Source organism: Ursus americanus, chromosome 14 (assembly GCF_024610735.1).
Source record: "Ursus americanus isolate L20-20 chromosome 14, mUrsAme1.1.p, whole genome shotgun sequence".
NCBI classification, from domain to species: Eukaryota; Metazoa; Chordata; class Mammalia; order Carnivora; family Ursidae; genus Ursus; species Ursus americanus.
In genome coordinates this window covers 41,207,956-41,235,649 of record NC_142140.1, presented here as the reverse complement: position 1 = coordinate 41,235,649, position 27,694 = coordinate 41,207,956, and the positions used below count along the sequence as shown (strand labels likewise).

Here is a 27,694-nt window from a genome sequence, read left to right as displayed (position 1 = left end):
GGGCCCTGGGGGCTCCGGCTGGAATGTGCTGAGCGGCAGCTGCCACGTGAATCATTACACCTCGTCAGGCTGAGCCTGGGACTTCCAGACCCAAACCAGCTCAGGCTGGGCTCAGGCAGAAGGGCAGCGGGCAGCCAGGGTCTCCAGGTGCTGGGGTGAGGGGCCAGGGCCTTGCAGGGCCTCTTCCACTCCATCTGTCTGCATCCTCACTCTTGGTGTCTGGACCCTCTGGTTAAGCAGAGTTGGAAGCCTGTCCGAGGCAGGCTGGTTCTGTCACGGCCCATTCCACAGGACCACAGAGGAAGGCAGGACATCCGGTCCACAACCGTCCACCTCTGGGACCTGTAACTGCATAAGCAGACCTGCGCCTGGGTGTCACTGGTTGATTTCATGCCAAGAGCCCACGTTCCAGTGGGCAAGGAGTCAGATATGGAGTGGCTAGGGGGCTGCAGGGTTAGGACAAGGGCTGGGTGGAATGAGTGTCCCCACGTGTCCCTGGCCCAGGGAAGGCTCAGTACCCAGGATTGAGAGGGGAGGCCTTCTTAGGTCTCAGTTTTTCCGCCTGTGGCGTGGGTACGAACTACCTTCAGCCTCCATCTGATTTCTTCAGGTGCCCCAAACTTGAATGAAATCATTCACGGGAGGGGTTGTGTTCATACCTCATGGGGGCCTGACATTTCTGAGATGTGGGAAAGCCAGGAGGGGCAGACAGGGACACAGGAACAGAGAGAAGGAGAGTTAGCCGGAGACAGGCTTGGCAGGGCCAGGAGAGGACCACGGAGGCACAGCGACACCGGGGGGGCCCAGGTGGCCTGGGCACCAGGCAGGCACACCCATGGAGATGGGGGAGGGCCCAGCTCAGGGCGCTGAACACTGGTACTCTTGGACCTGCCTCTGCTCCCCCACCAGGGGTCTGGGACAAAGTCCTGGGCTGGTGCAGAGCTTGGTAAAAAATGATTAATTTTTCTGGTAAAAAATGATTAATTTTTCTTTTCAAGTGAAAGCTTTCACTCAAGCCTTTTCCTGTCCGTAGCAGCAACAGCCTTGCTTAGGCCTGAGCCGCAGAAGGTGCTAGGAAAATGCATGGCCTCTCCATGGCCAACCTGAGTCTGCTCTGAGTCTCCAGGCCCTGCTTGGAAGACCTTGTGGGCTCCAGGTGAGTGGGATGCAAGGCAACGCTGGGCCCTGAGTGCAGCTGGGAGGGGCAAGGCCGTGGTACCCCATTGTGTGTGTGTGTGTGTGTGTGTGCGCGCGCACACCTGTGTCGGGCTACGGGTCACATAAGGCATGCCTGCGTGGAGATGTCTGTGGCCCTGGCATTACTGTAGCAAGGGGTCTGTGACGGAAGCCCACACCTCCAGGTGCCCCAGGAGTGCTCCCTGCCTTGGACAGAGCCCCTCGGTCCCCCTGTGCCCCCAGCTTGCCTCCCTTTGCCTTCCTGAGAGGTGAGAAAACCAGGCTTCCTGCTGCAAGGGGAGGGGGCTGCCCGACCAGCTGCTCAGGGGGCCTCCAGTGACTCATCCGGGTTGGGGGGTGTTTATGAGCAGCCGAAAGGGCTGTAAAAGTGGCACCTCAGTTCACTCCTGGCCTGGCCATCCCCTCCCCGACCAGCCCCTTGCCTTGAAAAGCTTCCAGAGGGGCCTGGAACCAGAGAAAGGTCTGGGATTGAGGGTTGGTGGAGGCTCAGCCTGGGGTCAGGGTTCAGCCAGGGGTTAGAGGTCAGACTGGGATAAAGACTCCACAGGGGGTAAAACTCAGTCTGGGATTAGGGTTGAGATTGGGATTCAAGCTGACTTTGGGGCTAAAGTTGGGGGATGAACTGTTGAGGGTTTGCAGGCCAGTTTTCCCAGAGAGCCCCCAGAATGGGACAAAGGGTTTTCGGAGGGACTGAGGCCAGGCTGCAGAGCTGAGGACGGAGCCTCTGTCTTTCCTTTTTTGAGTCCAGCGCCCACCCTGGCCCTAGGGTCTGTATAGCTTGGCCAGAGCCCTACTCACAGCAGCAGAGTCCAGTTTACGGCCACTGGGCCAGAGTCCAGACCCTGCTCCAGCTCTGAGCTCCAGTGATCACCTTGGCTCTTCCTCCTAGGCCCCCATGAGAGAGGGGAGTCCCCATAGAAGACTCCCTCCCCCCAACCAGGCCTTTTCAAATGCCACTGAAACTGACCTGAAACTGACCAGAAACTGACCCCTGGGGCCCTAGGGCTTGTCTGACAAAGAGGGCAGGCTGGCTCTGCCAGGCACTGAGGTGCTACCAGTTAATGTGTGACACCCAATCCCCATGGTGGCACTTTAACCAGAGGCCGGGAGGTGCCTTAGGGGATCAGCCTCACGCAACAGTGGTGGAATATCCAGCAGGGGCCTCTGGGTGAGGCACATGGGTTATGGCTAGAGGAACCCCCTTAAGGGGCCCTCAGCCCATCCGAACCCTCTCTGCAGCCCTACCCACAGCCCACCCTGGTCCTCCCCAGTACAAATATTGTTTGTTTCCCAATCTCAAGCTTCCCGGTATCAGATCTGAGGACTCCCTACATCAGTCCCCAGTTTTACCCCAGTTGCCCCAATCCCTCCATGAATGTTCTTTTCCTATCTCCACAGGGCAGGGCCAATCAGTCATAAAACCGTAAAACAGAGTAGAAACAGACTTAGAAACAGAGACATAAAAGAGAGACCATCAAAATGGAACAGTGAAGAAGCACAAATGTTCTTTAGGTACCCACTCTGGGCACCTGAGCCTCTGTCCATGTTCCCAGGTAACCCACACACCATAGGAGGTAGCCCCCAAATCACAGCCCCCCCCCAGGAGTGGAGGAGATGGGGTCACAAGGAGGGAGGGATGTTCTTTACACCAGGCAGAGAAGCATGATCCCAGCAAAGCAAGCCCCAAAGGCAAGGGCAGGGGAGTGAAAATGGGGAGCAGGCCAGGAGTCTAGTGCACAGTACCTGTTGGGGAGTCACCTCCGGAGGAAACTGCCTCAATGACCAGGATAAGAAACTTGAGGGTAGTGGGGCAAGGAGGAGGGTGTGGCCACAGACTCCTAAGAAAGAAGACAGCTCTGGGGTCCAGGATGGGAGATAGGTGAGTTTGGGCCTGGAGAAGGGTGGGCTGCCAGGAAAGCTGGCCAGACCTGGATTCCAGTGGCCTTAGGGGTTAGGCTTGCAGATCCATTCACACGGAGGGTAGGGGCTACGAAAACAGGCCATCCCTGAGATGGGGTGGGGGCTGGTTTGGGGGCTGTGAGGAGCTCCATTTCCACAGGCTGAGTCTGGGGAGCCCACAGAGCCCATGGGTCTGGACACTCACCCTCTGCAGCACTAAAACAGTAAATTAAAAGTGCCCTTTGAATCAGCTGGTCAAGTCCCCGTTTTACAGATGAGGAAACTGAGGCCCAGACAGCAGGAAGTCGTCCTGCCCAGGATACACAACCGGTAAGTCGGTGAGCAGGGACTGTCACTTAGCCCAGATAATATCTCCAAGGGCCCCAACAGTCACATTAGCTTCCTCCTGACCATCCTTAAAGCCCTCTGCTCCAGGCATCCCAGGCCTTCCCAGCATCTCAGCTTCTCTGCGTGATACTGAAATGTGGCAGGCTTGGGGTCTGAGACCCCCTTCCTCTTAGCGCTACAGCGTCCCCTCCCGGGCCCGGAGCACGTAACCCCGCCCCCCCCCCGCCCCTGCCCCCAAAGACTCCTCCCGCTCTTCCCCCAAGTTGAGGGTCCCCAGTGGACCGGAGGCCGCCAGGAGTGTTTGGGCTGTGAAGGGGTGGAGAAGGAGGCGGGCCTCGGGAGTGGGGGTCCCGGCTGAGCCCCGGGTCTTGCGGCCTGGAGCAGCCCGGGGCGGAGTCCGGGGCGGAGCTGGAAAGGCCGGGCCGGCGTCTGGAAGGGTCCAGACTCTGAGAGACCCGGACCTGGGGAGAGACTAGGGAGGGTGGGAGAGGGACGTGAGCCCCGAGACGCGCACAGGGGGGAGGCGGGTCTAGAGCACCGCGGACCTACCCACTCGGGAGTTCCCGAGGCTGGGGGTCCAGGCGAGGGCGGGGCGGGGCGAGAGGGCGGTGGCGGCGGAGCCAGGCGCGGGTCTGGCGGCCCAGCAGCCTCCCCAGGGACCCGGGTCCAACCCGAGCGGGAGTCGCGCGGGCGCACAGACAGCGCCGCGGGCCGGGGCGCGCGGGGTACCTCCGGTGAAGAGGTCCTGCTTCACGGCTGAGGGCCCCTATTCACCGGCCCCGGCAGGCCGATCAGAAAAAATAACGTCTGTGCTTCCCGGAGAAGAGAATGGAGCGGCGGCAGCGTCCCGGGCAGCGTTCCCGGGACCCGATGTCAGAGCTCCCTTGGCCCCGTCCCCTCCACACTCACATCCCGCCGCTGGCGACCCGGGGCGCGGCCTCTAGAGAAACGTCCCGGGGCAGGGGCATCGGGCTCCGCTCGGCCGCTCCGCACACCCGTGGCGGAGGCGGCGCGGGGGGGGGCGGGGGCGGGAGAGGCCCAGGGAGGGCGCGGGGGAGGGAAGAGGCGCCCGGCCGCGGGGGGAGGGGGAGCGGCAGACGCCGAGGCGAGGGACGCGCGCGGCGGGCGGCGGCTCCGAGCGGCGGCCGGGCGGGGGGCGCTGGAGGCCAGGCCGGCCAGAGGGGATCCCGAGAGCCCCATGAAGTGCCCCCGGGGCCGCGGACGGGGCGCTGTCCTGGGGAGGCTGTCGGGGGGTCCCCGACATCCATGGCTAGGCGGGGGCCGCGGCGGCGCGCTCGGAGTAAGTCGGGGTCGGGGGACCGGCGCCCGGGGGAGGGGGTCGGCTTTGGGTAGGGATGACTCGGGCCAGGCCGGGGTGGGCGGGCTGGTCCGTCTCGGTGTCAGTCGGCGGCGCCTCCTCGGAGCCCGGTGGAGCCGCCAGCCCCGCGCCGCTCGGCTCCGTGGCTTTTTTGGAAACTTGCAAATGTTTTCGTAGAGAGAGGGAGAAGGGGGAGGGGAGGGAGGGAGCGAGGGAGTGACCGAAATGGAGCTCGGGGCTGTTGGAAGAACGGAGGCCAAGGCTGGGGGAGCTAGAGACGGACTGACAGGCCGACAGGCAGAGCGTCCCAGCCGCAGGCGTGCATCGGCGGCGCGGGCGCAGGCTGGGCTCCGGCCCAGGATGGGGAGAGGGTTCGGGAGGCGGCCGCGGGCAGGATGGGGATCCGAGGGGGCTGAGGGGCAGAGAGCTGGCGGCCCGAGCACCGAAAGGCTCAGTGTCTTTGCAAAGTTGGGATCGCGTCCCTCAGCAGCACGCCCCGAGTGCTCAAAACGCGCCCCCCGCCCCGCCCCCCCTCCTTGCGCTAGCCTCGGAGCTAAAAATAACAGCCCGGTTCGCCCCCCGCAGACCGCGACCCCAACCCCTCCCCCGACCCCTCCCCCACTGGGCGTGGGGCGAAGCCACAGCTCCCAGTTCCCCAAAAGAAAAAAAAAAAGAAAGAAAAGGCGGCGCGGGGGGGGGGGCGGGGGGCGGGCCGGGGGCGGGGGGCCCGGCCATATGGATGTGATTTCTCCGCTCCGAGGCAGACGGGCAGCTCCGCAGCGCTCGGCGCCCGCCCGCCGCCCGCCCGGCCCCCGGCTGCCTCCCTTCCTCCCTCCCTCTCTTTCTCCTTTGCGCTCCCTCGCTCGCTAGCCCTCGGCGCATGGGCTCCGCGCCGGGCCCCGGGGCCTCGGGCCGCCTGGCCTCCGGGGTCCCCTAGGCCCGGGCGTGGGCGGGGCAGCCCGGCCTGACGCAGCTCTGTACCCCACCACCACCACCACCAGGGCCGGCGGCGGCGGCTGCCCCGAGGGACGGGGCCCTAGGCGGTGGCGATGGGGGCCGTCCGGATCGCTCCCGGCCTGGCGCTCCTGCTCTGCTGCCCGGTGCTCAGCTCCGCGTACGCGCTGGTAAGTCCCTCGCCCGCACTCCAGGACAGGCTGCGGGCTTGCTCTGCGGTCCCTGGGGTGGGTCCAGGACGCAGAGTCTTGGGTTCCCTGAGTAATCCGAACTTTGGATGAGCGTTCCTTCCGACCCGAGATCCTAGGTGTCTGCTGTCTCTGGGATGTCTGGACTCGGTTCCTGATGCCTATGGTCCCCTTATTTCTAAAGCCTGGGTTTGGGGTCCCAGGTCTGGAAAGCTGTAGTTGGGGTTCCTCTATCGTCTGCGTCTGAGCACCCGTGGTCTGGTTGTGTCTCCTTCAGGGATGACAGTGTGATCTAGCCGGGGGCTGGGCTTTGGCCCTGATGTAGGGTCCCACAGACTTTGTTCTGGGACCTCGGTTTTCTGCTAAGTTTTGTTTGCAATCCAGGACACAGGGCTGTGGGTCTGAGGTCAGAATCCCCCAGGCAGGGGGTAGGATTTAGGGGTGCCCTCCAGCCCTCACGATCACATGCACGTACACACGCGCGGACGCTCTTGCCCAGGGAGGCGGGTGTGGTGTGACACGGAGGAAGGATGGAGGTCTCCTGAAGGAGCCCGACCTCACAGAACACTCGTCCAGGAGAAACATGCTGCAGGGGGACTCTGGTGAGTGAGGGACCCCCTGTGTACCCTCCTGAGAGCCGAAGCCAAGAGGAGGTCAGAGGGAGAAGAAGAGCCAGGTTGGGAGATAAGGCCAGAGAGAGAGGAGAGAGACAAAGGGGGTGGAATTAGAGCTCCCCAGAGCAGAAGGAGTAGACAGGCCAAGAATAGCGGAGCGAGGTAGGGACTGGCGGAGGCCGAGAGCTGGAGACACGGAGGGACTAGAGACACGGAGAGACGCATCCTCCTCTTCATGGGCCAGAGACTGGGGGCTGGGACTTGGGGAGTCAGTCTGATCCCACAGCAGCCCTGTCCCGGAGGACTAGCCCACCGCCGCGGAGGAGGCTGTCTGCCTGTGTGTCTGACTTCAAGGCCCGTGCTGCCTCCCCAGTACCTCCCAGGTGGGGGCATCTGTCTTCTAGAGAAACGGGCAGGCAGGCAGGCAGCCACCTTCTCCCGACCAGCTCCCTACCCAGGCAGAACCTGAGGCGGGAAGGCAGGAGCTCTGGGATTCCTCCAGCTCTGCCGAAGCCCCTGTGACCTGGGGCTATCCTCCACACCTCAGTTTCCCCATCTGTGAAAAACAGTGAGAAACCTTTGCCTGAGAATCCCCTGCGCTGAGTGAGGCTCTCTTCTCCTCCGGGGCCTCAGTGAGCCCCATTCCCTGGTGCCCGTGCCCTCACGACTCTGGCTCCCCAAAGCCAGAGACCTCACCCCACACGAGGACTTGTAGATGGGGAAGTCGAGGCTCAGAGACTCAAGCAGAGGTAAATGCAAGGACCCAGAGCAATTTCCCCACCTTCCCCTTGGGCCAGGCTCACCTTCCCCAGGGTCCCTTCCAGGGTGTGTGCAGAGCCCGCCCGAGGTCTGTGTGCACATCCCTGGGGTAGACAGGACGATGGGCGTGAGTGTGCTGAGAGCCGTCTGTGTGTCAGAGCAGGGCTCGCTGAGACTCTGGGCAGGCTGTTCTCTACGTCCATGTGAATGTGTGTCTGAGTCGCCTGTGAACACATGTGTCCAAAGCGGTGGGTCTGCACGTGACTTGCAGGGGCGTAGTAGTGCGTACGTGTGTGTATGTGTGTGCATTTGTGAGCACACGTGCACCCAGGTCTATCGTTTCTTATTTCTATTTAATAAATGCTTTTTTAGCGCTTTCTACCTGCCAGACACTGTCCTAAGCACTTTACCGTATTAACTAGTTTAATCTTTCCAACAATCCTCTAAAAGAGGTTTTGTTAAAACTGTTCCCACTTTTAAAGTAATCTGAAGCCCACGATCAATATGACCATTTCTTCTTGCATTGCCAATCTAGGGCCAAGCCCTGTGTCTCCAAGGGGAGGGGGTAATGGGTCCCCAGGGCCCCACACTGCTTTCTGGGGAAGCTGAGGCACGCGAAGAGAATTTGCCTGGCTTAGCCCTGGTTCAGGTCTGAGGACAGGGCAGGAGGAGGGATGCCATGGCTGGGTCTGCCCTGAGACCTTGTTGGGACATCAGTGGCTGGACACTCAGGCCATGCACACACTGGGTTTCGGGCTAGAAGATGTGGCCCAAGGATCACCCAATACCCTGTAGGCCCCCTGGGCTCAGCTGGAGCCAGCGAGAGACTGACAGCCTGCCAGCTTCCTCTTTTGAACCCAGGGGCTGCCATTCCCACCCAGACCTGTGCTGACGCCCACCAAGCCCACCAAACTCACCGATAGCTCCTGTCACCAAACCTGTATGCTGCCTGCCCAGCCAGTCCCAAGAGCAGGCTCACGCCTCCAAGGACCTCAGGGTTCGGGGACCAAAAAGCATCCCGCTGGGAGGACACCAGCTGTGGCCAGACTCAGCTAGCTGGTTCACCGTGTCCTTACAGGGAATAGCAGCTGTGAGTTGGGGGTCAGGTGGGGTGAATTTTGGAGGAAGGCATGGGCCCACAGATTGTGAGTAGGGGGCAAAGGGGTGGTCTTATCCTTGGGGGTGCCTCATCCGAAGGACGCCCTCAGCATACACAAGTGGAGGAGAAACGGCAGTGGGAGAGGCAGCAGGTCAGCATGGGGGGGCAGGCTTTGAGCATAGAGGTGTCACGTCGGGGTCACACACAGAAGGGACTGTCTTGGCTGGGTGTGTAGGGGACCCCTCCCCTGTGCCAGGGCCAGCGTGGCCACAGATCCTCCTTTAAAGAGCAGAAGGAACCACCATGTATTAAATAATGACTGTCCTCCCATTCTGAGCCAGAAACCATCACCAGTGTTTTCTCAGTCTGTCCTTTCACCCGCCCGTTTTATGGGAAAGGGCCCCGAGGTTCACGCAGTGTCTGTGGCAGGGATGGGACTTGAACCCCGGTGTTCAGACTCTCACCCTGAGCTGCTTCCTCCAAAGCGAGGTGAGGGATCGAGGTGAGGGATCGTGCTGGCCGGAGACTGTGGGGTTTTTTACATATTTCTTCCTTTTCTTTTCTTTCTTTGTTTCGTTGTTTCTTTCTTTCATAAAATCCTTCTGTTATTTTACTTTTATTTTCTTATGTTTAATCAAACTAATACTTGCACATGCCCTTTCTCATCGAAGAGTCATATCATACAGATTAAACAGAATTCATCCTTGATGACTCCCAAGTCCCAGTGTTCCTCTAGCGAAAACCATTTTTAACAGTCTGGGTGGGGATATCCTCCCAGACCTTTTTCTGTTTATTTCCAAAAGATACCAAATGTTCCAAAAGATTTTTGCCTCCGTCTAAAGCAGACAGTTTTTTCTGTGGCTTTCGGCGTGTTGTTCGTTAAATGTATGGTGTCTGTTTTGTAGGTAAGGCTCTGCCGTGTGCATTTTTTATTTATTTTTATTTATTTATTATTTTTTTTTACTTAAAGGTGTGTCTTGGAGATCTTCTTGTCAGTAAATAGAAATCTGGTTTTTTTAATGGTGCACAGTATTCCAAAATCTGGGGTTCATTGAGCAGTCCCTAGAAATGTACGTTTAGCGCTTTCCTGCACCTTTTGTGTGCGTGCATGTCATTCCAGACGGTGGCGGGGAAGCTCGTTGAAATGCCGTCTGTGTCCCCGTGTGACCATTTCCCTGTAGGGTATTTCTAGATTTTGTCATTGCCGGGTCTGAGCACTTCAAGTTTCTCGATTGTATTAGGCACGGCCACACTGCCCTCTCGAAAGCCTGTGCCCGTTTCTCCTCATAGGACCCGTAGTGACCAGGAGGGTCTCCCCCCACACACCCTCGGTCTCTTAGGGTAGGAGGAGGCTTTGCAGCTCTGCCATTCGGATAGGCGAAAAATGGTGTCTCTTTTGCCATTTTGATTTGCCAATTACCGGTGAGCTTTTGGACTTTACATTGGCCTATTGTCCCTCTTCTAAGAGCTTGCACGGAGCCATTACTCATCTTTCTATGGGTTATTTGTCTTTTTTTGTATTGATTTGTTGAAGCTTTTTATATCACCTGCCCTTAAACACCCCCCCCCACCACACACACCCCAGCTCTGGGAACGGCCTGTGGACAGAGCAGGAGGAGGGGGGCCGAGCCCTCCCGGGAACTTGGGTTTTCTTCGGAATGTTTTAATGAGGCGTCAAGCGGCCTCCCCCAGATTCCTGTTGTGGGCCTTCTGGGGACACTCCCTGGTCCAGCCACCACACCAGGAAGGCAGCTCTTTCAGAGAGAGAGTCCCTAGGAAAAAGAAAGGGTGGGCTGGGGGGTTTGCAGACCCCCAGAGTTGTCTGCAAAATACAGTGTGACTGGGAGAGAGTGCAGGGTTTCGCTCAGGTTCGCAAAGACGTGGGAAACCTCCAAACCCTAAGGAACCCCAACTCTGGGACCGGCCTTGTGCGGAGGTGAGACCTGGTGGGATCCTATTCTGCTGACCAGGCATTCGGTTAGGTTAGGCCGTACTATCCTTCCGGGCCTTGGTCCTGCCAGCCAGGTAGAGGCCGCCTGTGAAGGTCCACAAGGTCCAGCAGCCAACTCCGCCATCCCGGGCTCCATCCCACCGCCTGCCCTGAAGGCGTCCACGCTGGCCAGGATGAGAGGCGTCACAGTGCCTCCCCCCCGGCCCCTCCCAGCCCTGAACACAGGCAGCCTGTTCAGGAAGGCCTGGAGAGGGGGAGGAAAAGTCAGCACTTGTCAGCGGTGGCGGGGCAGGAGTGTCCCCGGCAGGGAGCCCGTCCCAGCCTGCTCGGGCCAGCCGGACAGACGGAGGGCAGCAAGGGGCGGGGAGCAGTCCCTAGCCAGCTGGCACGGGAGACATCGAGGGGTGCCAGCACAGGTCCCAGTAGTGGATCCGGGAGAAGAGGTGCAGGAAGGCCAGGAGGTCACGAGGGGGTCCCCTGTGAGCCGAGGTTTTCTTCTTCTGCCTTTTCTGGAGGTACAGCTCCCCTCGCTGCTGACCCCAGGGCACCACTGTCCTCTGTCCCGTCAGAGCTGAGCACCAGATGCCATCACCGACACCATCGCCACGCGATCCCCTCTCTGTCTGCCCCCACCCCGACTTCCCCTTGTGCAGGCTGCCTCCGAGGCTCTGCTGGGAGGCGCTTGCTTGATGCCGCGGAAGGTACCGTTCGGAAGGGCTCTGGACCGCTGACACTGAGGCTGGCGCACCAGGGCGTCCGTGGGGCTGCGTCCTTCCTCCAGGGCTGCTGCTTCTCTTTAACTGTGACTCGGAGCCTCAGCGTCCCCATTTGTTAGATGGGGATGTGCTGGAAGGTCAAGGAGATGGGGATAAAGCACCAGGGTCGATGGCTGGCGCCAACAGGCAGAAGGGCTGGATGGACCCAGGCAGGTCTGCTTTTTCTAGAGGTGAGCGGGAAGCCCACAGGCTCCTTCCCCCAGGGGGCCAGGTGGAACCGGGGCAGAGGGATGGATGAGATGACCCAAGAGGGCATCTCGAGGCTAATGGCATCCAGGGGAAGAAGCCCCTTTCCCAAAGACAGAGGTATCTGCCGCTGAAGAAGTAGCCCTTGTATTTCCTTCTTAGTTTTGCCTGGAGGGGAATGTAGGCATGTCTGGGATCACAGACAGCAAATGTGTGGAATTTGGCGCTTTGGAGAGAAACTGAGAGGAGTGGCCCTCCTTCGGTCAGTGGCATGGAACTGGCTTTCTCCACCACCACTGTCAGCGTCACACCTCCATCACCATCAGCAGCCTCACTGCTGCCTCCTCACTGTCCTCGCCTCCACGCCCACTGCCACCACCGCTCCCGCCCCCAACTCCGACACCGTCCTTAGTGGGGCTCCCTGCAAGCTGAGGTCGAAGGAGCTGCTTGCCCCCCGGGGGAAGGGTAGGGAGCAGATGGCTTTTCTCTTCATCTGGGCTTCTGAACTCAGGAAATGAGAAACACATCCGGGCCTTTTGACCACACACTACTCTCTCCCTGGGACAGCAGCTTCTATGTTTGTAAATAACAGACAGGCTTCCAACCTTCACCTGCACCCTGCCTGGAGCCCCCCAGACACCTGCTCATTGCTCCCGGGCTGCCCCTGTCCCTATTCCCCCGGCTCGGGGATGAGGTCAGGGCATCACCCCACCCCCTGTGTGTTCAGAGGAAGGCTCTGTGTGTGTGGGGGGGGTTCAACACAGGGAGTGTGCTCCAGCGAGGGACACTGGAGCCAAGCCCTAACCCAAGACCATAAGAGGGAGGTGGGGGGGATTCGGCACACCTGGTGGCAGGGCTGGGTGGCCCCATCAGTGGTAGGTGACCCTGGGCCATGATCCAGCCCTGGGTCCCTCAGCCCTGGCCCCTGAAACCCACCATCTGCAGACTCTCTAGATCTAAACTGATACAGGCCTGAGTCCTTCACACCAGGAGCTAGGCCCGAAAGACCTGAACTCTGCCAAGGAAGGGGAAAGGGGCAAGGTGGGGAGAGGGAGCAGCACACAGAGTCACCAGGCCAGGAGGGCAATCAGAGCTGCCTGCACTTTCCCCTTCACCCCCAGGACATAAGGCCTCCTCGGTCAGGGCAGAGGCAGTTGAAGGGCTCTCTCGCCCCCAAGCCCAGGGGGCCTGGCAGTGACCTAACTCCGAGTCCAGGTTGGATCACCCCAAAAGCTCATTAGGCACACTTCACCCAGTAGGCCCTCCTATACTCCCTGTTCCCCACCCTCCTGGAGTCCCACCTCCCAGCCAGCCCTCACTGTGGCCCCCTGGATGTAGTCATCTACCCAATCTCCCCCTGCCACTCTAGGTCCCCAGCCTGGGGCCACCCTCAGTGCCCAGCAGCAGGGGTGCCCATAGCCAGAGTAGGAGAGCCATGATTTGCTGCTGCTGCCGCTGCTAACGGGAGCAAGCATAGCCACAAGCTTTGCCCTGCCCCCGCCCATGCCAGGCTCTCCTGAATCCTCTCCAACAGCCCAATGATCACCTGGATCGCAAGGGTTAAGCAACTTTCCTAGACACAGAGCCAGTCAGCAGCAGAGGTGGGACTCAAGCTCCAGTGCTGGCCAGCAGAATCTCTTTGGATGAGGAGAGGGCGCAGCCGGAGGGAGGGGCGAACGGGACCATGGCAGGCAGGGGAGCTGCTCTCGAGGGCAAGTGGGAATGAGCTTGGTGCGGCCCTGCCTTCCTTTCCTTGGGTAAGTGCTTCCTGGACCCTGGCTCGGATTCCTCTTGCTGTGGTGGCAGCTGTGCCATCACTGGGGGACAGAGAAATGGGTTCTACAAGTTCAGGGAGGCCAGAGGGGGGCCACCATCCCTGAGGATGAATGGAGGCTTTGGGGGTTGGGGGTGGCTGGAGGCACATCAGTTCCCTTCTCCTGGGCATTCCCAGCCCCCTATGGAAACCCGACTCCAGAGAAGAGGGGGTGCCTCCTCTTGGCCACAGAGGCGGGAAAGCCAACAGCAGTAGGTGGAGGTTGAGCAGATGCCTCGGTCCTGTGGGAGAGTGAGTGTTCGTTCCTGGTCATCACCCAGCTAGCACACCTGTCCATCTGTCAGTCTGCCACATGGGCCGTTTTCAATGCATGACTTCCTGCCTTCAGTCACACTGGTGGGCCAGTCTGTCTATTGGGAGGGCTGTCTTTGGGGACTGGCAGAAGCCTCAGTCACTCAAGAGCTTTCCATCACCTGGAAAAAACACGCTGCAGTATCTGTTTGTCTTGAGAGAGATGGAGCTGCGTAGAAGAAGGGGTGGGGACAGGGGTGTGGTGAGGAAGTAAGAATAAGACGACGGCAGAGGCAGTACAGACAGTGGTTGGGGCTGGTGGTGGTAATGGTGATGGCCGTGACGGTGTTAATGTTGCCTTTGGTGGTGATGGTGATAGTGGTGATGCAGGTGGTGGTAATACCGGTGGTAGTGGTGTCGGTCGTCGTGGGAATAGCACTGGTGGTGGTGGTTATACTGCTGGTATAGTAGTCAGTGCTCACGGTGGTGATGTGCTGGCGGATGGTGATGGTTGTGTCTGGTGGTGTTGGTCAAAGTGATGATGGTCGGTGATGGCGGTGGTGGTTATTGATGGAGGTGCTAGTTGAAATGATGGAAATGGTAGCGAAGGGGCTGATGATGGGTCAGGGTGAGCAGGGCAGCTACGCAGGGTTCAGACTCCTCAGCAGCCTGGATCCCCAATGCCAGAGGCACAAAGAGAACTTCTGGTTAATCTTGGAGCCCCTTGAATTAGGGCAGGTCCAGTTGTCCCCCCTCGAGCCCCATCCTTCAAGGCTACTTCTGCCCCAGTCGGCTGTAGCTGGGGAAGGTGGGGGCAAAGCCCCGAGAGAGGAGCGAGCACATGGGAATCTGCTCCAGCCCTTCCTGGGGGGTCCATGGGCCTTGATTCAGCTGATCTCAGGGTCCAACTCAGACTCCAGGGACACGCAGAAGCACAGACACCTGACAGACACTCCTGCTAAGGAACAGCCGCATGACACAGTGGCAGACGCGCAGACGCGGACCTTTGCCCAGAAACACACGTACACACGCATGTGCCCAGACACCTGAGGCTCACCTCCCAGATGTGCATGCTGGACAGTCCCCAGGGGAGAATGCACAAACAGGGACCCCCTGGAGCGCACCACCCGCCAGACCGAGAGCGCGGGCCGCTGGACGACGCGCCGCCGCGCACGCGCACAGACGCGCACGCGCCTCCGCTAAGTGAAACCAGCGGAACCCCAGCCCGGCCGAGCCAATTGGAGACTCCTTGGCCCTGGAAGCCCTCGCTGCTGCCACTGAGAGACGCGGTCAATTAACTTCACCCTGCAGCCAGGCTCCCTGACCCGCCCCGCCCGGCCAGCCCGCCCCTTCCCCAGCCCGCCTCCTTCCTTCCCTGCCTCCCCCTGGCTTTCCGCCCTGCAATGCTCCAGTCAGACAGGAGACCGGCCCTGGGATGTCGGAGGGGCGGCAGCTCTGCCTGTTGAGGGTCTGAGGGGGGCCAGGCTCTGCCCTGTGGAATCTGAGGGGACACAGCCCTGCTCTGGGGCAGAGGGGGTCTAAGGGGACAGACATGTCCCAAGCGCGGGTGTCTGAGGGGCCTCGGCCCCACTGAAGGGGGAGGGTGACGTGAGGGATGTATTAACCTCCGTGGGTCCCACTCATGGAAGTAGCTAGGCTTGGTCACACTGAGCTGTCCCCAGGGCAGGATGCTGCCGTTCCTCTTACCCACCTCGAACTCTTAAGTCAGGGGAACACAGGTTCAGGGTGAGACCCCCTCTCCCCCCCCCCGCCCCATGCCCATGATGTTCTTGTTCTCTTCCTCAAAATGATGCCAGTGTATCCCAGTGGGTGGCAGCCAGGGCCGGGGGTGTGCAGGTTGGAAGGAAGCACGTTCCAGAGGGAACAGCAGGAGCAAAATTGCCTGTCAGCACCGTCAGAACACAGAGTCTGCTTGGGGGGAAGGAGCTTCCAGATAAGCAGTGGGATGTGGGTGACTCCCACTCACAGCCAGCACAGGAGTGCCCGCCCAGCCAGACCACTGGCCAGCAATTCCTCTGACCTCTAGCTCTTGGGACCGTAAGGGTGGGAGCAGCTGAGGCACTCACCATTCACTGGGGAAAGCGGTGACTGGGGAGAGGGCCAGGATGGAAATTGGTGACTCCCAAGGTCCCCCAGGGCACTAGGGCTTGAAAGAATCCAGGCCTGGTTTATTTCCCCAGAGTTCACCACTCCTTATCCACCCCCTCTCCCCACCAGGTCCCCGACAGACAGGATCCTGTGAGGATCCATCCTGGGACATTCCATCCCTTTCCCGTATGCCCTTGGGGAACAGACTGAACAGAGAATATTAGTGGCTGCAGCCCGCAGGGTTACTAGCGGACAGGCAGGGGACATCCCCCATCCCTCTTTTATCCTTCGGGTGGGACAGGCTCTGCCCTTTGGAGCCTCAGCTTCCCATCTGTAAAATGGGAGCTACATAAGGCAAAGTTCCCAGATTCTAGACTCAGAGCCTTTGGAAAGGGGGGAGTCCGTTAGGGAGGTTGGGATGGTCGTGGGACCTGGCAGTGCGCTGGAAAGGCCTACCTGCAGTCTGACGTTCAACTTGGTAGGTGGATGCAGATGACGTCATGACCAAAGAGGAGCAGATCTTCCTGCTGCACCGCGCCCAGGCCCAATGCCAGAAGCGGCTCAAAGAAGTCCTGCAGAGGCCAGGTGGGGGCGGAGCCGGGTGGGGCGGGGCCAAAGAAGGAGGGTCTGGGGGCCAGGTCCAGAGAGGGAGGGAGGGGCCCAATGAAAGTGAGAGCCTAGGATGCAGAACCAAGCGCCATCAGGAGAGGGGGCTCCCGGTTAAAAGGGGGGTCAGGTGTGATCAAAGTGAGCAGGCTGAAATGCAGAGCCTTCCCTCCCAGGGTAGCATCGGGGCAGTGCGAAGGCAGCCACAGTCCGAACCATCCACAGCAGGCTTGGATCTGGCAAGGCACACCAGGATTAGGAGCTCTGAGTAGGGTGCCAAACCCCACTGGGGTGTACTGCGACAGCTTCCTGGAGGAGGAGGTATCCAAGGCAGGTCCAGAAGAATAAGTAGGTCTTTGAAGAAGGCCACCTGGTCAGAGGACAAGGCTGAGCTGTCCACGGTCATAATCAAGGGTCCATGGGACTAGATGGGGAGGAGGTTAGAGGGGTCGGGTTGGGTATCTATGACTCTGAGTCATGGTCACTGTCCGGGAGAGGGTGTTTGACCAGGGGTCAGGAGGGCTTCTGCACACCAGCATAGCATCTTCAGGGACCCCTGCCAAGGCCAAGGCGGGAGGGGCCCTCACCTGCCTTCCCAACTCCTGCCCCATCTCCAGCTGGTCTCTTCCCTGAGTCCACTTCCTGGAAGCGGAGATGGGAGCTCATTAGCATCCATCCAGGCCTCTGCCGCCTGTCTGATTAATCTCATCAACCTGGAAGAGGCCCAGGCCCCGCCTGACTGGCCAGGAGACCAGCTTCCTGTCTGGAGCTGGCCCCTAGACTGCCGGGGACACAAGGGCACACAGTGACACACTCTGTAGCACACGGACTGTGCTCATAGTCACAGGCATTCACATGGTCTCTGCAGTCCCAGCCCTGTCCACACTGGCCTCGCTGGTATCTCTGTGGTTCCCCGCCCCAGTCACATCAGAATCTGGGGGTCAGGTGGGGCCCCACACCCTGGGTCCTGAACCCAGCGCTCTTCCTAGTTGTGGAAGGTGCCCGGAGGCACCCCCCCCATGCCATGTCCTGATGGAGCCCCTCTCTTCCAGCTCCACCCCGTCCTCCTGCTCCCGTCCCTCCTAACACCCCGGGGTCAGGCAGGATCACAGCCATTCCAGCCCAGTCGAGGTGTTTGCGCTCAGCCTTGCGTTACTGCCACAAACCCTGACCTGGGAGGGCCGGGGGCCCTGCTCGGGCTGTAACTGAAGGGACACAAGTCAGATAATGAGGGAGACTTTTCAGCGAGGTGGAGAGACCTCGAACAGCTCTAATGGAGAGAAAGGCCAGCCCAACTCAGACAGCCTCCAGGGTCCCTCTGTGGACTCTGGGAACTCCTAGCTCAAGTATCCGAGGGCAGGGGATGGGTAGGTAGACTTGCTTCAACACTGCACACTGCACACTCTTGCTCAAGTTGTCCACACCACCAGCTTCCTGAGCTACACCGTGCCCTGGCCCGCCTTCATTTTCACTGTTTAACCTCTGCGGACAGCACCCCTACTGTCCACTTTTGTCCTGCGCCCCCTGGTGGGGCCCTGTCCTCCTGCATGGGCTCTGGCTTCCGCTCCTGGGTCAGAGGACATTGCTTCTGCCCGTGTCTTGCCCACACTTACCGCTCAGCCCACTGGTTGATCCCACGCCCGCCTGGTGTGCGCTCCCATTTGAACCTCCTGTTGACAGTCTCCGTGCTCTCCGCTTAATTCTGCACCCGATGAGCGCTTTACAGTTTGTAAAGCACTTTCTCGCCTGTTACCTCAGCTCTCGCAACAGCCTGGGCTGTCAGCAGGGCAGGCATCAACCCCCACCATACAAAGGGGGTGCCTCAGAGGTAGGAGGGTTCCCTGGGTCTCCTGCCATAGCACAGTTGACAGCCATAACTGCCCTGGTTTCTCCAGCTGACATAATGGAATCAGACAAAGGATGGGCATCTGCATCCACATCAGGGAAGCCTAAGAAAGAGAAGGCATCTGGGAAGCTCTACCCGGAGTCTGAGGAGGACAAGGAGGCACCCACTGGCAGCAGGCACCGAGGTACGTCTGTGCCTCTGAGCATACATCCCAGACGGGCTGGGACCCACCCACCCCACTGCTCTACCCCCTTTCTGTGCGCTCATGCTCTCCAGCTCTTGTGGACAGGAAGAGGCTGTGACCACCTCCCCAGGAAAGCAGGGGAGGGGCTGGGAGGACACAGAGCCCAGAAGGTATCATGTGCAGGGGGCTGGTAGCTGGATGGGGCTGGGCCCCCAGGAGATCTGGGCAGAGCACTTGCCCTGCACTACCCCAGGGGTGGACCCAGGGCTCTGGCCCCTCCCATGGAGAGAGATGACAGAGAACCTGGGAGACAGAGGGGCAAGGAGAGATACAAAGAGAGGGAGAGACAGAGAGGGGACCAGGAGGCATAAACTGGGACTGGGACTCAGTGTGTCAGAGGAGGGTGCACCCAAACACATAGTGTGGTGGGCCATAGACACAGAGCAGGGGAGGAGGGTGGCCGTGGAGCAGCAGGGCTGAGACAGTGGGACGAGGAGGGGAGAAGAAAACAGAGGGAGGGAGATGCAGGGCTGTGTTGTCCCTCAGGAAGGTAAGGAGAGACAAACGCAGAGCCCAGGCTGCAGCCACAGGGCCGGTTTGAACCGGCTGGGTGGGCAGCAGATTCCAGATGGGCCACATCTGGGAGGCTGTGGTCACCCTGTGGCTCCCCAGGGACCAGAGGGAATTGTGGGCCTAGCCAGGCGGGGCTGGGAATATGGTGCCCAGGACAGAGAGCCTTTCACCAAGCTGGGGTGGGTCCAGCCATCAAGGCAGCCTTCCAGGATGGCTGGAGAGTCCTGTGGTTGGAGCCCTGCAGGGGGGAAGAAGGGAGTTGGGGGGGGGTGGAAAGCAGAAGATTCAGAGTCTGGGGACCCTCCAAGGTCACTTAGTATCTCTCCTATGAGGCTGGAGCCCCAAGAGGATATGTCACCCTGTCTTTGAACCCCACAATTAGCACTTAGATTTGGGGAATTATACCTCCCCCTACGAGTGGTCATTGGAGTCTCATAGCAGGTGCGTAGGGTGGTCTGGGATGGTGGTGGAAGCACGGGCTGATCCAGTCAATCCCAGATACCCAGTGAGGAACCTGGACCGCAAAGAGGGGGGACACCTGCGTGAGGTCAGCAGCTCTTCGGGAGTCCAGCTGGGACTGGAAGCTAGACCTCCTGCCTCCCGCCTCTGGATCCTGGGCAAGGGTCACACAGAAAGCATTCTCAGCTAAGGGAGTTAGTCTGGGCATTTGCCCTTCTCCAAGGACACCTGGAGGTGAGACCAAGGGCAGAGGAAAAAGAGAGAGGGCTGGCCAGGGACTGAGTACCTGAGGAGGGCAGGGCCCTAGGCTGTATGACCTCGGCAAATCACTTGCCTCTCTTGGCCTCCACCAGCCAATCTAGAAAATAGGGCCAGTGCCAGTACTCGCATATAGGGGCTGTGGGTGAATTCTGTGAGGCCGGGACGCAACTCTATGCAGGACACAGTAGGTAGTAAGGCTCAATACATTCTCTCCAGACCCCCCAGGCCTGAGTTCTCCAGTCCTGGGGCACACCTGTCCCTGAGGGAGCCAGCGACCACAGGTGTGTTCATTCTTCTGGGTCACTAACCATGGACTTGACTGGTGTCCCCCACCTTGTCTGTCTGTCTCTGTGGGCACAGGGCGCCCCTGCCTGCCCGAGTGGGACCACATCCTTTGCTGGCCGCTGGGGGCACCAGGTGAGGTGGTGGCCGTGCCCTGTCCCGACTACATTTATGACTTCAATCACAAAGGTAAGGCAGGCTGGAGTAGGGTGGGGACCACGGGGGTGCCAGGACTTGGAGCTCAGGGCTCCAGACCTCTCTGCCTGCCCTGACCCTCCCCGTGGACCCGCAGGCCATGCCTACCGACGCTGTGACCGCAATGGCAGCTGGGAACTGGTGCCTGGGCACAACCGGACATGGGCCAACTACAGCGAGTGTGTCAAGTTCCTGACCAATGAGACTCGTGAGCGGGTGCGAGCTTTCCCCCTCCCCAACCCGATCTGGAGAAAGTCACCCCCACCGCATTGGTGACCCCCGAGCTAGGCCTGCCGCCTCCGGCAACCTTAACCCGGCCTCCGACCCTTAACCTGAGTCCCAGGGCTCTGACGGTGCGTCCCCACCGGCACAGGAGGTGTTCGACCGCCTGGGCATGATCTACACCGTGGGCTACTCCGTGTCGCTGGCCTCCCTCACCGTGGCCGTGCTCATCCTGGCCTACTTCAGGTGGGCGGGCCGGGGGCGGGGCCTGCCCTCCCCGGCGCCGGCGTCCCTACCCCCACCCCGCCGCGCGCACAGCCTGGCTTCCTGGCCACCCCCGCGTGTCCCCGGGCCCCCACCCACGCTGTTGTCGCGCGTCCCGCAGGCGGCTGCACTGCACGCGCAACTACATCCACATGCACCTATTCCTGTCCTTCATGCTTCGCGCCGTGAGCATCTTCGTCAAGGACGCGGTGCTCTACTCGGGCGCCACGCTCGATGAGGCCGAGCGCCTCACCGAGGAAGAGCTGCGCGCCATCGCCCAGGCACCCCCGCCGCCCGCCGCCGCCGCCGGCTACGTGAGTGCCCCCCTCCGGCGGCCCGCGCCTGCCCCCGCCTCGCCGCCCCGCCTGCCTCCGGCTACCACGGGGCGTCGGGCCGCTCACGGCCACCCCACTGTGTCCCTCGCACCCCTCCGCCCAGCTCCCCGCCCCTGCCGCCGAGGGCTTTGTGATTGTCCCCCTCCCGGCACTTTCCTCAACACACCTGCCTCAGCCCAGTAGCCCCAACCACTCCCCCTCTTCACCTTGGCCCCTGCCACTGTCCTGAGTGCCCTCCTGCCCCTGGCAACGTCTCCTCCTCGCGCCCCCCGCCCCCGCCCACCTCAGCTCCGCCCTTGACCAGAGCCTGGCCCTTCCTCCCTGCTGGACCAGCAGGACTTGTCCTATCTCATGGGCACCCCCCAGCCCATCACCCAGCCCGGCGCCGACTTCCCCGGATGCAGGCCTGCCTTCTGGCTAACACCAGCTGCTCTCCTAGGCGGGCTGCAGGGTAGCTGTGACCTTCTTCCTTTACTTCCTGGCCACCAACTACTACTGGATTCTGGTGGAGGGGCTGTACCTGCATAGCCTCATCTTCATGGCCTTCTTCTCAGAGAAGAAGTACCTGTGGGGCTTCACGGTCTTCGGCTGGGGTACGCAGGCGCGGCGGGCAGCGAGGCACAGGCAAGGGTGGGACCACGGGCCGCAGGGTCAAGGGGGCCACTGAGGGTGAGGCACCCTGTACACAGCCTCTCCCGTCCTGGACATGCGGCAGCCAGCGGGTGGCCTTCCTACCCTTCTCTGAGTCTGACCCCATCCCAAGCCCAGGTGACCAGGCTTGGCCCGGGTCAGGGTTCACCCCCAGGCTCAGCCTGGAGTTGAGGCTCATCTGGAGGCGGATTCACCTGGCGTTGAGGCTCAGCCCAGGAGAGGGAAGGACTGTTCTCAAGTCAAGATTCAGCTCAGGATCAGAGTGGGATGGTGGGTCAGAGGTCACCCTAGGGCTGGAGCTGAGGTCTGGGACACTCCCTGCACCCTGAGCCCTGTTTCCCTACCAGTCCCCTCATTGCATGGAGCTGTCCACGCCACTGCCACCCCGCCTGCCCGAGCCATGACCCAGAGCCCCAGGCCAGCCTCTCGGCATCATTGGGCTTCGGCAGCCCCTCTGCAGAATGGGTTGCTGGGGCTCTGCACTCCTCCCCCGCGGGCTCCGGGATCGAGTTACCGATAATTGTCCATTATTGTTGGCAGCTCCAGAGCTTGGCTGGGCTCCGGGGCAACTGGCCAGACTGCAGAGGGGTAGGCCCGGTGGCTGAAGCCCTCCCTGCACTCGGCACCCGGAAGCTCTCAGGTCAACAGCCACAGCCCCTTGGCACACACTCTGACCTTGACCTCACCCATGGCAAGCCCCCGAGTTGGGGGAGACCTGGGCCTGGTCCCAGGAACTGACCTGGACTCGGGCTAGAGGGTGTCGGGGTGGGCGGGAAACACAGCTCTGGAGCAATGGAACTTGGTGACACAAGAACGTCACAGCTCTTTTTCCCACCGTAAACCCGGGTCACACCCAACACTCCCAAGGGTGCAAATGACCTAGAATGAAGTGTGAGGGGGTAGAGGGTGGGAACCTGGGCTCCGGTCTAGAGGCAGAGCTCACTCAGAGGTACCATGTGCCATCTGAGCTGACTCAGGCCCAGGAACCCCAAGGTTCCCCTGTGGCCTTTACTCAGCCTGGGACAGCTGTCATTCCATCCAGCCTCATCCATGGGGGCCGGGACCTTTCAAGCTGGGTGTGTGTGTTGGGGGTGGTGCTGGGACAGAAAAAGGCTGGTACGCAGCCCCTCCGCCACAGGAACTCCCAGTCCAGAGCCTAAAGGGAAGGGAGGAATGGACTGGGCATGGGGAAGTCAGTGATGCCCTGTTTTCCCGTGAGTCCCACAGGTCTGCATGTGTGGGTAGGAGATGCAGAACCAGGATGAGGGCGGAGGGCTGCCCTGGGTCCTGAGCGCGGGAGCCCCGAGAAGAGGCTGTGGGAAGCAGAGCCGCACACGCCAGCGTGTGGCTGTCACCAAGCAACCCATGGGCCCAGGGTGAGGGGGGCGGGGACAGTGATGGGGTCAGCTGGGGGTCATCAAGGATGAGAGGAATGGGCCTGGCAAGGTGTGCGGAGGGGAGAGACAGCGTGGGCGGCGCCTCCAGTCCCTCACACGCTGCCCCTCTGCGCCCACAGGTCTGCCCGCCATCTTCGTGGCTGTGTGGGTCAGCGTGAGAGCCACCCTAGCCAACACCGGGTAGGTGCCCGTGGAAAAGGGGGCGGCGGGGCCCTGACACAGGCCGGAAATACCCTGGCACCCTCTTCCTCTGTGAAGCATGTGGGGGGGCTTCCTGTACCCTGGCCCTGAGTGGGCCCAGCTTCAGTTTTCTGTCCAGCTTCGAGCCAGGTACCCCCTCGGGGTCACAGGAGGCTGCTTCAAAAGCAGTGTCTGAGGGGGTCCTCAGGCCTGGCCATACCCAACACCCCCTGTCCTTTGTCCCTACCCGCTGCCGTGAGAGCAGACTAGCTGTGGGACCCCTCTGTGGGCAGGCTCAAGGGTGGGAATGGGGAGTGGGAGCTGACGCCTCGGCCTCCCCAGGTGCTGGGACTTGAGCTCCGGAAACAAGAAGTGGATCATCCAGGTGCCCATCCTGGCCTCTATTGTGGTGAGCAGGGGTGGCACCCGGGCTGGGGGGGGTGCACTACAGGCACGGTGGCCACCCCCAATGGGGACTGCAGAGGCTTCCCTGGACCAGGGTTGGAGCCACAGATCGGAGGGGCACCCCACCCCCACCCCAGTCCAGTCGGGGAGAACAGGGGCCCACTTGGCGACGCAGTGGCCGAGCAGAGCCTGGGCGGGGCCGTGGGTCCCCGGGCCCTCACCGCCACCCTCCTGGGGAGCAGCTGAGATGCAGCCCTCCTTCACTCCCGCAGCTCAATTTCATCCTCTTCATCAACATCGTCCGGGTGCTCGCCACCAAGCTGCGGGAGACCAATGCCGGCCGGTGTGACACGAGGCAGCAGTACCGGTGAGCTGCGCCCACCGGGCCCGGGCTCCTCGGAGCAGCGGGGTCATCACACCCCAGCACCATGTGCCAAAGCAAAGACCGAGGCCCCAAGAATGAGCCTGTGTCGAGGGAAGCACCCAGCTCCTGGCTCCCAGGCTGGCCCCACCCAGCTGTCATGTGATCTCCCCCCATCTCTGGGGCCACCCCAGAGCCAACCTGGGCCGTTCAGGGCTAGGCCCTGCCCCGGAGCTGGGGTCTGCAAGGGGGGCGGGGGGCAAACCCAGACCTCTCCTTGAAGAGCTGATTGTAGGGAGTCCAAGGGACAGGTGGGCAGTGGGTGGCTTCGAGAGGATGGCAGCTCCGCCGAAACCTGAGGAATGGGCCGTGGGATGAAGAGGTAAGGCCAGGGGGACGTGAGTGCCAGTAGAAGGACCAGCGGGTGCAAGCACCAAGGGCCCTTAGGAACACTTTGTCCCAGGTGAACTGGGTTGTCCTCCGCTCTGGCCAGAGCCGCAGGCCCCTTAGTGGCTCCTGGAGCTTGAGCTTGGGGCGGGCAGGTGCGGGTGGCACGGTGCCTCCCGAGGGGGAGTGGCTCGTCCCTGAGCCACCTGCCCCACTGGCCCAGGAAGCTGCTCAAGTCCACGCTGGTGCTCATGCCGCTCTTCGGCGTCCACTACATCGTCTTCATGGCCACGCCGTACACCGAGGTCTCAGGGACGCTCTGGCAAGTCCAGATGCACTACGAGATGCTCTTCAACTCCTTCCAGGTGCGCAGGCCCGGCCGAGGCCTGGCGGGGGGAGGGGGGCGGGCAGGGCAGGGTGGGGGCGGCAGGTGCGGCCTCTGGGCCCTGATCCCTAGCACGCGCCTCTCCCCACAGGGATTTTTTGTCGCCATCATATACTGTTTCTGCAATGGCGAGGTAAGCGGGGGACAGCGCTGGGGCAAGGCGGGGAGGACGCGGAAGTGCCGGGTTCCCCCAGTCCCGTCCCTCCATTCTCCTGCCCGGTTCCTCGGTTCCTCCGGTTCCTCCGAGAACATCCCCAAGGACATTCTGAAGGCAGAGTCTTTCCAGATGATTCAGGCTCAGGATGTGCTAGGATTTGCGGGCTCCTCGATCTCTGGCAGAGCCCGTGCCTTCCCAACCCCATGGTTGAATGCTCCGTAATCCAGAGTGAACGACTCAGCCACCCCTGGGGCCATCTGAGCCTTGTAGACTCCGGGTGTGTCGGATGCCTGCAGCCAGGCACCACGTTCTCAGGATGACGGGATTTTACTTGGCCTTGGAATTTTCCAGTAACACCCCACGCCTCCGGTTCCACTTGGTGCTGAGTGTTGTAGGGGCAGGGATGAGGGACAGCTGGGGCTGCGGGGAGGAAGAGAGGACGTGTGGCGGAGGGGTGAGAGGCCTACCTGACGGTCCGCCCTCCTTCGGGCCATCGCAGGTACAGGCGGAGATCAAGAAATCCTGGAGCCGCTGGACACTGGCACTGGACTTCAAGCGTAAGGCCCGCAGCGGGAGCAGCAGTTACAGCTATGGCCCGATGGTGTCTCACACGAGTGTGACCAACGTAGGCCCCCGCACAGGACTCGGCCTGCCCCTCAGCCCCCGCCTGCTGCCCGCCGCCGCCCCCACCGCCGCCACCACCAACGGCTACCCCCCGCTCCCCGGCCACACCAAGCCGGGGGCCCCGACCCTCCAGGCCACACCACCTGCCACAGCTGCTCCCAAGGACGACAGGTTCCTCAATGGCTCCTGCTCTGGGCTGGACGAGGAGGCCTCAGCGCCGGAGCGGCCGCCCGCCCTGCTGCAGGAGGAGTGGGAGACAGTCATGTGACCAGGGACCCGAGCCAGGGTTGGACCCGTGGGCATAAGGGCTGACAGACCAAGAGACGGATGTTTGGACGGTTGCCCACTCAGGGCTGGGGCTGGGAAGACAAAACAGGAAAAAAAGAAAAAAAAAAAAAGAAAAGGGAAAAGGAAGCGGTGTGTAGCTTCCCATGGTCTGGGGGGGGCTCCGGAGGGGAGGGGCGAGAGCCATGGAGACGGTCTTGGGTTTCACCTCTGGAGGGGCTCCAGGGGCCATGGGCCAGTCCCTGGGGTCTGGGCACAGTCCAGCAGGAAAGACCTAGGAGAGGCCAAGAGTGGCCCGCGTTTGCTGGGGTCACACAGGGGCCCTGCAGAGCCATGTGGGAGCTGGGCCGCAGCCTTTCCCCGCCACCAGCTGCCACCTCCAACGCTTCTGCTGAGGGCCTCAGGCCCAGGGGAGGGGGACGGGACCCCGGCTCCTCTAGGCCAGCTCTTCACCTGTTGCCCCGTCACTGATCACCAAGGGCCAACTGTACCCCCCTGGGTCCCTGGCCCTGCTCCAGACCCCTTCCTGCCTGTCTGTTGGCCATACTATGCCCCTTGGGGGCTGGGCACTCAGGGAGCTCGCCACACGATCCCCAGACCCCACCCTGGATGTGACACGCCTCTGGCCACCAGACTGAGAGAGCAGGGTGCGTGCCGAGGCCATTGAGACATGGGCTGAGGCCGGTGCTCGGGCTCAGGCAGTGCGCGGAGCCTGGGTGAGGGCCGGCGGGACTCGGCATATCCACTCACCGTGGATCTGAGACTGTCGCTACACACCCCTGTCCAACACCCACCTATGTTACGTGCCCCCTTGACCCCTGCCCACCCCAGTCTTGGGCCCTAGAATGGCACAGGCCCTCCTCACCTGACGCTGAGAACAGACCCAACGGTATCCCCACTCCTGGTCTGACCAGAACAAGATCCTTTCTCGAGTCTGAGGACAGCCTTGCTTCCGGGCCTATACAAGCCAGTGCCCCTGCCCAGCCCTTCCTCCCCTCATCTCCGGTGCAGACTGTTCTGTTCTTCTCCATGGACTCCACATCTGGAAAGCGCTCCCCATCTCCATCAGCACCCCCACCCCACTGGGGACTGGGTGAGGGGTCATGGGGCCAGGACCGCAGACTCACTTAGGCAGTGGGTGGTGTAGACGTACTCTGAGCAGCCTCAGGCCTGGCCCTGCCTGCCCTTCCAGATGGCGGGAAGGGCAAACAATTGCCCAAAGGCCTGGTGTACCCACGTGCTCGGAACGCTGTGAGAGACACGGGCCAGGAACTGAAGGGCCACTGAGCCAGTTTCAGCATCGAGGACTCCCGTGAATGCTGGAAGCTGTTGGAAACTGTGCAGGGAGAGCAACAAGGTCTGAGCCACATTTAGAAGAGTCCCTGCTTCATTGGAGAGGCCAGAGGAGGTTACTGAGGCGTCAGGGGAGAGGTAGCCTTGTGGGAGGCAGGGAGCAGGCAGGAAGGACCCTGCTCGAGGCACTGGCTGGGAGGAGGAGACCCAAGCAGAGCAGATCCCCTTCCCCTCCCCAGGGGTGTCTGTGTAGTGCTGTCTTCAGGGCTCAAAGCTACGGGACCTCTAGGACACTCACCCACCCACCCCACAGGCAGTCCCTGAGGCCTCCACCTGGCTGGGCCCCACAGCCCCATCTTCTCACCCAGACTCCTCAGGAGACTTCTGAAGTGGGGTCCATGGGGGCCACTCACCCCGAAACACTCAGACTGGGTACTCCTAAGACAGGGCTATCTTCCCCCTCAGACTAGGCACCCCCCAGGACAGAGTTGAGCCTCTCCTTTCAGACTGGATTCCCTCTGGGACAGGGTTTAGCCTCTTCCCACAGACCAGGGACCTCCACCCCAGGACAGAGCTGTGCTCTCCCCTCAGAGTGGGCGCCCCTCCAAGACAGGGCCGTGCTTCTCACCCGAGATACCACCCCCCAGGCAGGGGTGTGCTCACCCCTCAGACTAGATACCCCCCAGGGTAGGGCCAGACCTCCCCCTTTAGACTGGGAACCATTTCTGGGATGTCCGGGACAGGACTGGACCTTACACCAGTCCCAGGCCCTAGGCCAGGACCCTCCTCCCTTAGACCTGGAGCCCCTAGGCCAGGGCCAGCCTTCCCACTCAGGCCCCTGCGCCACGCCTGGGCCCTCCAGGTGTTGGCAGAGGAAGT

General features: G+C 61.3%; 1 protein-coding gene across 6 annotated transcripts; it reads left to right on the top strand.

Annotated features, from left to right (window-relative positions):
- Nucleotides 1–994: 994 nt before the first annotated feature.
- PTH1R (parathyroid hormone 1 receptor) lies at nt 995–26,891 on the top strand. Of its 6 annotated transcripts, XM_087867097.1 has the most exons (16): nt 995–1,156; nt 3,371–3,426; nt 5,764–5,886; nt 15,946–16,048; nt 17,965–18,099; nt 19,753–19,863; nt 19,967–20,085; nt 20,243–20,337; nt 20,477–20,669; nt 21,130–21,283; nt 22,858–22,918; nt 23,261–23,327; nt 23,596–23,690; nt 24,295–24,436; nt 24,548–24,589; nt 25,113–26,891. In XM_087867097.1, the coding sequence occupies exons 3-16, from the start codon at nt 5,812–5,814 to the stop codon at nt 25,503–25,505; spliced, it is 1,785 nt and encodes a 594-aa protein (XP_087723223.1). In that variant the 5' UTR covers nt 995–1,156; nt 3,371–3,426; nt 5,764–5,811; the 3' UTR covers nt 25,506–26,891. The 6 variants fall into 6 exon arrangements, with proteins under 6 accessions (XP_087723223.1, XP_045634337.2, XP_045634336.2 ...); XM_045778381.2 differs by lacking the exon at nt 3,371–3,426; XM_045778380.2 differs by having other exon boundaries at nt 995–3,426.
- Nucleotides 26,892–27,694: the final 803 nt, after the last annotated feature.

Excerpts from the sequence above, each read along its gene's own strand:
- PTH1R (XM_045778381.2), top strand. The coding sequence starts at position 5,812 with ATGGGGGCCGTCCGGATCGCTCCCGGCCTGGCGCTCCTGCTCTGCTGC. Across the intron at positions 21,284-22,857 it reads CTTCACGGTCTTCGGCTGGG|GTCTGCCCGCCATCTTCGTG; the intron begins GTACGCAGGCGC and ends CTGCGCCCACAG. Across the intron at positions 24,437-24,547 it reads TGCTCTTCAACTCCTTCCAG|GGATTTTTTGTCGCCATCAT; the intron begins GTGCGCAGGCCC and ends CTCTCCCCACAG.